The sequence below is a fragment of the Eptatretus burgeri genome, chromosome 11, assembly GCF_056783735.1.
Source record: "Eptatretus burgeri isolate ZD-2024b chromosome 11, Ebu_testis_v1, whole genome shotgun sequence".
Taxonomy (NCBI): Eukaryota; Metazoa; Chordata; class Myxini; order Myxiniformes; family Myxinidae; genus Eptatretus; species Eptatretus burgeri.
Genome location: NC_140971.1, coordinates 85,505,190 through 85,517,194, shown reverse-complemented (window position 1 = coordinate 85,517,194; position 12,005 = coordinate 85,505,190). Strand labels below are relative to the sequence as shown.

Sequence of the window (12,005 nt, the reverse complement as noted above, 5' to 3'; positions counted from 1 at the left end):
TTTAAAATAACTGGAAACACCTGCTCCGTTGGGAATTGATTGTATATTTAAAGGCCCGGTCACACCTTGACGTTTTAGCCAGCGATGGCAACGTATTAAAATGTATCTAAAACGCTGGCTTACGTTGAACTTTTGATGTTTTTTTTAAAGATTCGGACGTATTCATAGCGACTTGGTCTTATGTATAACGCATTGGTAACGGACACAGAACGTTTCGTTGTGTTATAGATAACTTATACCAACAAATGCTGAACCTGTTGTCGGCCTACACAACCGATGCCCAACGATAGTCTAACTTAGGCATAGCGCGTTGCACGCATCGCCGACGATGTCGTGACGTAGCCTATTAAAGGCTGACGCACAACGATTCGAATCATAACTGCCGTAGAAATGGAAGTGTCAACATCGCGGTCACACCTTGGCGATCTTGCCAGCGTATGCCGACCTAAGAAAAATGTGTCTAAAACGTTGGGGCACGTCAAATACGGCATGAGTAAATTTGGTATACGTGAGTACAACGCTAAAGTACGCTATCATACGTCGTAGTAAGTAGAGTACGTCAAGAAATTTTAAACATGTTCAAAATTTTACGACGTACTCGGCGTATGACACACGTTCCGCATGCGATGGGGATAAGTTTTACACACGATATGTGGACGCTTACACACGTCCACAAAGGCTACTTATAAGCTACTCATAAGTCGAAACATGTCGCGGTAATGTCTTTTTTACGCGAAACTTATTTCTAACTTATGTTTGACGTGCTTTGAACCAATTCTTTACGTAGTCCCAACACACATCGACGTATGTAGACGTATTCCAATGACGTCTTCCGGTCGACAAAAAAAAAAAAAATTAACGTGTTTCTAGCTTACAACTGCCATATAAAGACGTGTTCCCAGCGGTTTTGGGAATTGGTATATAAAAATGCTGCTCATAAAAGGGGAACCCAACAGTGTTTTCGAGTCCTTTTTGAGTCTATGTCCATGTCAGCAGTAACAGTATTAGTATTAGTAGTAGTTTGTTCATGTTGGCAGTAGTAGTTGAGTGTGAGGGGGAGGGTGTGGGTTATGATGGATCGTCCTTGCGTTTAACGATTTAAATGATAAACTCAACGATTTAAATGGCTGCATCTCCACTATTGAAAGTAGACGCTTGCGCTCAACAATTGGATTTTTTTTACACTCAACGACTTTTAAACGGTACCACTCAGCTAGTTTCATTGTTTACAATGAACGATTTAAATTGCTGTCACTCGCCTTTGATTTTTGACGCTGGGGTTTTGAAATTTGAAGCGTTTCTTCTGAACGTGTTAAAACGCTCAAACTCGACTATTTTAAATAGACGCTGCCGATGGACAATTGGAATCATAGCCAAGCTAGACATCGAAGTGTGAACATCCTCGTCATGCCGAAGAAAAGTTTGAAGAATGCTGCAAATAAGTGTCCTGGCCGTGGCCGCTGACGCTGACGCAAGGACGATCCATTATACCGACGTCTTTCAGCCTATGAGTAACTTAAAAGTAACGTCTATCGATGTGTGGCAACGATCGCGTAACGTGCCAACAACACGTTAATCATAGGTTAGAAATAAGTTTCGGGTACGCTAAACATTACCTCAGCGTGTCTCAACTTATGATTAACTTACAAGTAGCATGTGTTGACGTCTGTCAACGATCGCAGACCGTGCATACAACTTGTGGCCAGCGTAGCGGAACGTGTGAGTCATACGCCGGCATACGTCGTGAAATTTCAAGCATGAAAAAATTTGAGGACAACCAAAAAGTACAACGTTTAAAGCCAACGTACAACGACGTATGGCAGTGTTTTTCAGCGTGCTCTCAATGTTATCAAAACTTACCCATAACGTATTCAACGTGTGCCAGCGTTTTAGAAAAAAAAATTCAAAAATCGGCATACGTTGGCTAAAATGTCAAGGTGTGACCGGGCCTTAAGGCCAATGTAAGTAGCCAACATACCTTTGGGTTCAGGAGCTGTTGTTGTCACCATGTGTTCATTTTCATTTGCGGTCACAGTTGCAAGCTTTTTCCCTTGGGAAAAACCTTCCGCAAAACTCATTTGTCTCGCGTGCTTCATTAGCTGGCCTGTTCGAACAACAGAGAGCGAAAGCGATACTCCCGGCGTGAGCGTGAGCATCAGTGTGAGCATGAAAATGTTAAAATTTTTGGTGCAACTTAATTTTTCCTAATGTTTTTATCTACTTCACTATTTTTTATACGCCCGATATATATATATATATATATATATATATATATATATATATATATATATATATATATATATATATATATATATATATATATATATATATATATATATATATCGGGGCGTATTAGGTGTCATCCGTCCGTCCGTTCCTGTCCGCACTCTAACTCCCAAAGTTTTCAACTTTCACACTTCATATTTGGTAAATAGGTACAGACTGGAGACGGTGTGTCGTGACATACATTCGTCATCTAAAGTGGTTGCCATGGCAACCAGGATGCTGTTTTCCATCCGTCCCTGTCCGCACTCTAACTCCCAAAGTTTTCAACTTTCACGTTTCATATTTGGTACATAGGTACAGACTGTGGAGATAGTGTGTCTTGACATCTGTTCGTCATCTAAAGTGGTTGCCATGGCAACCAGGATGCTGTTTTCCATGTAGTATCACAATTCTGTATATACCTTCTTGTTCGGGCGTATGTTGTGCTCACTTGCGCTCTTGTTACTGATTACAATATACATATACATATATTGCTTTAAAATTATTTGGATCAGACTTCACTGCAATGCTTTATAAAAAATATTAATTATTAGACTAGTCTTTTAAAAACGATAAATGTAAAACAGGTGAGCATTGGGTGGCTTTGACACCAACTCTGGTTTTATTTTTTCATGTAGGATGAGCTGAGCACAATGGTAACATGGCTGCTTACTCATAGTAAACAATACTTCCACGTCTGCTTTGTACTCAAACTGCAGTTGATGAAAAAAGCTGAAAATTTTTTTAGAAACACGTAAAATTTATTGATTGGTGTTCTCAATACTCTCAATAACAAGGGTTTGTTGAAAATTTGATGACAAAAGCTGAAATGGTTAAAAAAACCAGAAACACGGAAGTGATTATTAAATAAATAAATAAATCTGTCATCTCATGCAGCACTCAGGCCTAATGAGACCTATTTATAGCGACTGTGACTCACCCGATTATTAATTGGTGTTCTCTATATTCTCGTAATAAGCTGAATATTTGATATTAAAAGTCTTACCCCTTGGACACCCACATTCACACGATTGCAAAACCCGAGGCGTGTTCCGTTGAACTGCATGATTGAGCGCTTTGAATCAAGCAAGCTGCTTGCTAATGGAACACATCCTTTTTCTCCTGCTGCACAGGAAACGGGATAATTAGTAGCATACAACCTGATATTACAATAATCGAGTGAAGTGATACAACACACTACTTTGTAGTATTTCAGTGAATTGCGTAAAAAAACAGTACAATGGGATTCTTTTTGGTTAATATGTGTGGAAAATAGCCCGTGGTACTGCTTTAAACAGATGTACTTATACCACTGGCCACCGGCCTTTATGGAGAGCCTAGCAATACCAAAGGATAGTCACGTGCAATACCAAAGGATAGCCACGTGCAATAACAAAGGATAGTCACATGTAATTGGTCGTAGTTCATGAACTGGTCACCCGAAAAAGGCGGAGTTGTTGCATGTTTTTCAAAACATCCACTTTCCACTTTGACTACAGATCAGAAAAACCACAGATATCTAGATATCTTAGGATGAGAAGAAAGGTAATTTTGTCTAGTTTAATGTGGAAAAAACAGAAATAAAAAATATGCAATAGTTTTTGTGTAACAGGCAAATAAGTGATACAAGACAGCGGTGGAGTAAACAGGCGGAGGCGGCGGATGTGGCGGAGGCGGCGGACGTGGTGAGTCAAATTTGGAATAAACTCAATTTATTTCAATCAATAAGCTCTTATCTAATCTATTTTGTTATTTTTTAGGTGAGTAACACTTGGGACTTGCTGTTGCATGATGCAAAATTAATTATTCAACTCATTTTTCAGCAAACCCTGACCAATATGTACAAACTCCGAAAAGAGATCTAGTAAATATCTTTACATAGTTATGTATCTCGCAGATTCTCAGGATTAATTTAGCACTTGAGTTGTCCAAAACGGCCAAAGGATAACTGATCCACATCCAATTTACTCAGAAAGGGTGAATTTGAGATAAACGTGAAAATGTGTGTTCCTTGTAATGCATTATCCATTAAAGTTCATAATGAAAAATACCATATTCGCCGTTAATTAGTGGTTTTTGCTAAATTTTTTTCACACAAGTGCATGCAGCTTGGTGATGTCTATCAACACAGAGAAAACTGAAAAATTGAATAGTTTGACCCTGTAACGCAAATGATGCCCAGTTCATGAACTACGACCAATTGGTTCACGAGTCAGAAAGTGAGCACTTTATTCGTTAAGGGTGTGTCTGTCTATCTGTCTGTCTGTCTGTCTGTGCCGAGCATAGCTCCGTGGGTTTTGATCCGATCCTGGTAAAATTTGGGTGGGATGTTTATACCATGATCTAGTTGTGTTTTCCTGAGAATGGGCGTGGTGTGCCCATTATGGGCGGAGCCACGCCCAAAAAACTGTTTTTATGGCGTAGCCTATTTCAAGTTACATCTTCTCCGAGGGGGTTTGTCGAATCTTGCAGGGGTTTCGGTATTTGGTTAGCTCAATGACACCTGCATAGCCCCACGGAGCTCGATTTTTTTTTATTTTTTTTTTATTTTTTTTTTTTCATTTTCGTCCCAAGGTCAAAAACATAGAAAATTGCGAATTTTCACATAAAAATCATACGACCACCCAAACTTTGAGAGCTAGGATGACAATATTTTTTATGCATAATCTTGAGGTCATTCCCCACCGAAAGTCTTGAAACCATTTTGCTCTATCTCGAACACCTTGCCCATGGCACCCCCTTCAAATTTGTTTTTAACGCTGATTTCATCAAAGTATGGATAATCTGAGGAGTGCGAATGCCATATAGCCAATATGACATTATATTATTCCTGGAATGTTCCAGAGGAAGTTTTGCACCAAAGGTCATAATCCTTGACCTTTGACCTTTAAAGTTCACAAAGGCCAAATTTTCAAAGTTGTGGGAATCGAACCAGGTTTTCGACCTTCTTCGACGAACTAACTCCAATAAGCTATAGCATGTATCCTGTTTCCTGATTTTAATGTCCACAACATTGTTTTGTGACCTTTAAAGGTTATACAAAGGTCAAATTTTGAAAGTTGTTGAACGAAACCGGGTTTTCGACATTTTTGCAGCTAATAACCTGTCACTCGTTCCACATCATGTTGATCATTTTTCTAACTTGGTCAAACATTATCACATGGTCTCATCCTTGACTTCTGAAACATTCTACATCGTCAAATACCGATCGTGAACCATCGTCTTCAGACTTGTACATTTCTTTTCTCAAAATATAAGTAATCCAAATGTGCAACTCATTTGAGTGAACACACTATATAAATATGCATATGTATATTTATGTGTCTGTTTCTATGTATGTGTGTCTGTGTGTGTGTTTCTGTGTGTGTGTTTCTGTGTGTGTGTGTGTGTGTGTGTGTGTGTGTGTGTGTGTGTGTGTGTGTGTGTGTGTGTGTGTGTGTGTGTATGTGTGTATATATGTATATATATATATATATATATATATATATATATATATATATATATATATATATATATATTTTGGTTCACGAGTCAGTAGGTGACCACTATATTCGTTATAGGTGTGTGTCTGTCTGTCTGTCTGTCTGTCACCGAGCATAGCTCCGTGGGTTTTGATCCGATCCTGATAAAATTTGGGTGGGAGGTTTATATCATGATCTAGTTGTGTTTTCCTGAGAATGGGCGTAGCCACGCCCAAAAAACGTGTTTTTAGGGGGTAGCCGATTTGAAGTTAAATCTTCTCCGAGGGGATTTGTCGAATCTGGCAGGGGTTTTCGGTATTTGGTTAGCCCAATGGCACCTGCATAGCCCCACGGAGCTCGATTTTTCATTTTCGTCCCAAGGTCAAGGTCAAGGTCACAAGCTCATGAACTTAGAAAATGTCAAAAAAAATCAATAAATTGGGCATCGAGCTCCGAAGGTTTTCAACTGTTTCGAATGAAAGTTGGTATGCAAGTCGTCCTCTTCGAGTACTACAACTTTCATCATTTACGTTTTTCCCGATTCCCGCCAGTTTGCCGGTGGCGTCCCCTCGAAGGTCAAAAAATGAAAAAAGGCGAACCGTGTGCATTGCTCATGCACCATTGCCGTCTCCAGACTTGTGTATATGTCGAGGCGTTGATCACCCTTCATTGAGGCATGAAGACGTCGATGTACTTGAGATAAAATTGTTTATTATCTATCAATAAATACATGCGGTCGCGCGGAGAGCAGGAAATACCAGGAACACCAATTAGCAATTGTGGTAACCCGGAGAGTGCTCTACTAAATAGTCGAGTCACCCCCTTATATTTGATTTTTTATCTCCAACAAATTCCACGACACAAGTCCTCCCTTTCATCCCAAGAGCCAGTTGGATTAGCAGCGCTCAGCTTTGAAGCTCAGCTGGTCATTGGTGCTCAGCTTGGCTGCATTCTGCAGCCAATATTCGTCAAATTTACAGATTTCTCACACGTTCCCATTGAGCTTTTCTCTCACGCATCTTTTCTCCATCTGTGTCTTGTCCATTGCGGACACAAATTGTTTAAAGCGTATTCCCGACTTGCACCTATCGCACCTTCCTCTTGCATCATGCTGCACCGCATTTGCATCTTCCACTCACACACCATAAACACCCCTCAGTTTACATCCATCCCCCCCTCTTCCGAAGCGATTGGATCGCGTAGCTCCATCAACTGTACCAGGTACAACGAGGTCGCTACACCTCAACTGTCTCTCCTTTCTCTCGGATAAATCTAATTTCCTCTGGTGTGTGATGGTTGCTGTAACCTGTGTAACACAAGTTAAGATTGTAGACGTTTCTCGGGGTAAAACTGCACTGTCGTCTTTACTGCCATCACCGAAGGTGAAGTAGGTTATGTGTTCACCCCTTTCTGTTGGGTCGCCGAAATAGGTGACCCTTATTGTCAGTAATTATGTCTGTCTGTTTGTGTGGATGTTTGTTCATTTGTCATCAGCATAATTGGTAGTAAACGTGGGCCGATTTTGACCAATCTAGGGTGATAGGTAAATCTTATGACCGAGTGCTTTGGAAATTGTGATGGTTGCTTGGGACGCTTTGGTTCCCCAGCAACAACTGAAAAACCTTCAAAATCGGTACCGTTCAAGCGAAATCAATTCCAAAAGCCATGATCCCACGTAGGGTTATGAAATGTGGCACAAATGATCTACAGCTGATGCTCTCTCAAACATATTCCGTTTTTTTGTGATGCAGTATATGGAATACTTTACCCGCAGCGCCCCCTACAATTAGGGTATGTGTGAAAATTGTCGAAAATTGAAGGCCCCCTAGCGACCAGGTGAGTGCATCAATATGAATGAAACTTTGCAGGTTCATGGTACTACAACTTTGCCTCAGGACATTTTGACCGATTTTGCTTAGGTCAGGGGTCAAAGGTCAATTGATGCAAAAATCTATAATATGCGAGAGCTGGAGGTGCCTTCACGCCAAATGCTACTCCTCCTCGGGTTATGGTCGGATGGTCATGAAAATTCACACTAATCGTCTGGAATACATTGCGCACAAACGATTGAGCCGGATTTTCAATTTAGATCTTTGTTCACCCACAGCACCCCCTCGAACTTTGGGGATTTCCGATTTCAAACCGCATTTTCGGTACTTTTCATTCAAATGTATACCGAGTAGTTATCAGTGGATGGAACTGGAGAGATTTGATATGCATAATGTTAAGGTGATTCCCTATCCGCAATATGACATCCATTTTGCTCTATACCATATAGTTTCCATGCTCGGCGACCCATCGCCGCCTACCGGCTTGTCTGTTTGTCTGTGTGCAGGATATCTCTCAAAGTTTTGGACGGATTTGGATGAAATTGTGTGGACAGGTTGGGTGTGAGACGATAAAGAATTGTTTCGATTTTGGTGAAGATTTGACTCTGGATCCAGATCTTGTTTCTTAGTGATTCTTAACCATTGAGAGATCAGGCTAAACTATTATATAGCACAATCTTTCAAAAAGTTGTGGACGGATTCGGATGAAACTTGGTGGACAGGCTGGGTGTGTGGCAAGGACGAGTAGTTTTGATTATGGTGAAGATCTGAATCCGCATCTAGATACAAGAATTATTTAATTTCAAAATTGATTCTTCACCATTGAGTGATGGGGCCAAAAACGATATCGCGCTGCATCGCATGATATTTAAAAAATGTAATGGGCCCGATATGTTCTCGTAGATCAGGCATTGCTTGGCAGAGGTACGCACTCTTCCGAGTGCCCTTCTAGTTATAAATGTGGTCAGCTCGTTTTCGTCTTTTCCTCCATTGGTCCAGCATGGTCCCCGCACATTCGCCTTGTCGGGAAGTTATACCCCAGGTATCTGCTTATTAGCCGTGCGAACTTGGCAGCTCTGCTCTGCTGCACCTGAGTAAATTTAACGCAAGTACTCATCATGGGTGTGATTCCCCGATAAGGAGACTGTGTGTACCACAGTTAAACTGTACTCAGACGAGGAGGACACTGGGTCAACGTTAAATTGTTGGCATTCGCGGTTGCTTAGTGACCTGCAGCCCAACAAACTTATTCGTGTGCGATGGTCTCGATTCCGGGTGAGTCCAGGGAGAAACCAGGGATATCCCCCAACCCCACCCTCGTCATACCCCGGGTCTGCAAGAATATATGACTTCAATTGGTTGTCGTTCCATCAATCAATTTACATTTTATACTGAATGTACATTGATATCACGTGATTGAGAATTATCCTGTGTCCATCGCATTACAGAGTGGTTTTATTATTATTTTTATTCTTAAGACTTGTTCACTTTTAATCTGTGTTCTCCTTCCACAAATCACAGATGTACCAGTCTTCGATAACGTTCAACCTCGAAGACCCCAACATATATTTGTGGAGACCGGAGTACAACAGTCTCCATGATGAAAACTTGAGGGATTTTTACCAGAATCCCCAACAACTGCGGCGTCTTAAAAACAATGGAGAGTTGCTCCCTGGCAAGCAGGTTGGTGACAATGACTCTCCCTCTGCCTTTGTGGATAAGACTGTGCTTTTTACCCCTCAGCCCAAATTGGGCTGAAAAAGGGGTATTGTCGTCATAGGCGTTGTCCGGGCGTCCGTCCGTCTGTCAACTTTTGGTTTCTGTCGATTTCGAGGAGAACGCCTTGTGCGATTATATCCATTTTTGCAGGGTGTGTTTTGGTTCAGTAGAGGAAGGTTCCTTTCGAAAATGGGCGCGCTGCGATTTTCAATGTGGCCTCCATGGCAGCCATCTTGAAATTGGTTTCCGTCGATTTCGAGGAGAATGCCTTGTCCGATTAAATCCATTTTTGCAGTGTGTGTTGTGGGTGGGTAGAGGAAGGTTCCTTTCGATATTCAGTGCGATGCGATATCCAATATGGCGGCGAGGGCAGCCATCTTGAATTTGGTTTCCGGGCAATAACTTGAGAACGGCTTGACAGATTGATTTTATTTTCATGGAGGTATAATGGGGGTTATTAGAGGAAGGTTCCCTTCGATATACAGCACAATCCAATATAAAATATGGCGCCTAGGGCAGCCATCTTGAATTTGGTTTCCGGACAATAACTTGAGAACAGCTTGACTTATTGATTTCATTTTTGTGTGATATAATGGGGGTGTTTAGAGGAAGGTTCCTTTCGATATTTAGCGCAATCCGAGATCCAATATGGCGGCTAGAGCAGCCATCTTGAATTTGGTTTCCGAACAATAACTTGAGAACGGCTTCACACATTGATTCTATTCTGGCGAGGTATAATGGGGTTGAGTAGAGGAAGGTTCCTTTCCAAAATGGGCATGCTGCGATTTTCACTGTAGCCGCCACGGCAGCCATCTTGAAATTGGTTTCCGTCAATTTCGAGGAGAACGCCTTGTCTGATTAAATCCATTTTTGCTGGGTGTGTTGGGGTTGAGTTGAGGAAGGTTCCGTTCGAAAATGGGCGTGCTGCGATTTTCAATGTGGCCACTATGTTGAAATTGGTTTGCATCAAGGGGCTGAGGGGTTACGCCTGCTTTGCGGTGCTATTTTTATTCGATGTTGTCAGATTCTGGGATGTTTCCAGATTCTTCAATGCTCTTATCATTGAAGTTTGCAGAAGAGCTGAATAATATATCGATAATATAAAAGGATCTAGGTCTCGGCTTGCCGGCATCCGTCCGTCCCTGAGTGCCCGCAACAATTGGCCTATCACTAATCAAGCTCAATCTGCAAAACAGTATGATGGCGTTGAGTAAGGCCGTGAACAGTGTGAAAAACACTACTGGTCGGAAGTTTTCGAACACCCCCATTTTTCAGTTTTCACTGAAATTTAAGCAGTTCATGTCCAGTGAATAACCTGAAATGGTACAAAGCTCACCGGTAAACTGCCAGAGGTTAAAAAAAGTTTAGGTTCCCAAAAACTGAAAAATAATGGAAATTCCAGAGTTGTTAAAAAAGTCCCTTTTCAGGGAACAAGTAATGGATTAGCAACTGCAGGTTTTCTGCAGCAATGGAAGTAAATTCAGCCTTTGTGCAAACTGAAAAACTGTGCAAACCCCAACCCTAACCCTTTGTGAAATTTGATGCAAACAATTCCTGCAGGTGTACCAACTTTTGTTAATTAGTTACAATCCTTCTGTCTGTGTAAAAGCAGTGCTGGAACAGATTGTATTGCTACACCCTCTGAAGCATTACTTGGACAATATTGCACTGCAGGAAGTAGTATGTTGCTTTCATAATGGCGAGAAAAAGACAATTAATGAAGGAAGACAGACAAACCATTATAACCCTGAGAAGTGGAGGTCTTTTCTTTCGAGAAATTGCAAAGTAAGCTAAGGTGTCATGAGTCCAGTTTCCCACACCATCAAAAGGCACTTTGAAACTGGAGGAAACTCTGACAGGAAGAGGGTCTGGCAGACCCAAAGCCACAACACAATCTGAAGATGAGTTTCTTCGAGTCAACAGCTTGTGTGATAGGTGGCTCACAGGACAGCAGCTTCAAGCACAGCTTAACACTGTTTGAAGTAAGGAATTCTCAGTTTCATTTGTGAAGAGAAGACTTAGATCTGCAGGTTTGACACGTCGAGTAGCAGTAAGAAAGCCATTGCTAAGATGGCAAAATAAGAAAAAGAGCCATGAAGACTGGGCCATGAAGCACCACCAGTTGACCACTGAAAACTGGAAGAAGGTCTCACTCATGGACCGATGAATCAAAATTTGAAATCTTCGATTCATCACTCAGGGTTTTTGTTCGCCGTTGAGTAGGCGAAAGGATGGTTCCTCAGTGTGTGACATCAACTGTCAAACATGGAGGAGGAAGCATGATGATCTGTGGCTCTTTTGCTGGATCCAGAGTTGGCGACTTGCACAGAGTGATTGGCACCCTGCACCAAAAGGGCCACCACAGCATCTTGCAGTGCCATGCAATACCATCTGGTCCATGCCTAGTTGTTCAGGAGCTCATCCCACAGCAAGATAACGACCCAAAACATACCTCCAGGCAATTTCAGAACTACCTTCGAAGAAAAGAACAAGATGGTTGGCTTCAAATCATGGAATGGCCAGCACAGTCTCCAGACTTAAACCCCATCGAGCTGGTTTGGGATGAACTGGACAGAAGGGTGAAAGCAAAGCTACTGACAAGTGCAACACATTTGTGGGAACTTTTGCAACAGTGTTGGGAAGAACTTTCCGAACAATAACTGATTTTCATTGGAGAAAGAATGCCACGAGTGTGTTCGGCTGTTATATCTGCAAAAGGTGGCTACTTTGA

General features: G+C 41.6%; 1 protein-coding gene across 1 annotated transcript in view; it reads left to right on the top strand.

Annotated features, from left to right (window-relative positions):
* LOC147017522 (uncharacterized) overlaps positions 1-12,005 on the top strand; it is a 236,010-nt gene that overhangs the window by 54,327 nt on the left and 169,678 nt on the right. Inside the window, exon 3 of the mRNA XM_085847979.1 lies at positions 9,077-9,238. Coding sequence (XP_085704105.1) covers positions 9,077-9,238 — 162 coding nt within the window. The remainder of the gene's footprint in view (positions 1-9,076; positions 9,239-12,005) is intronic.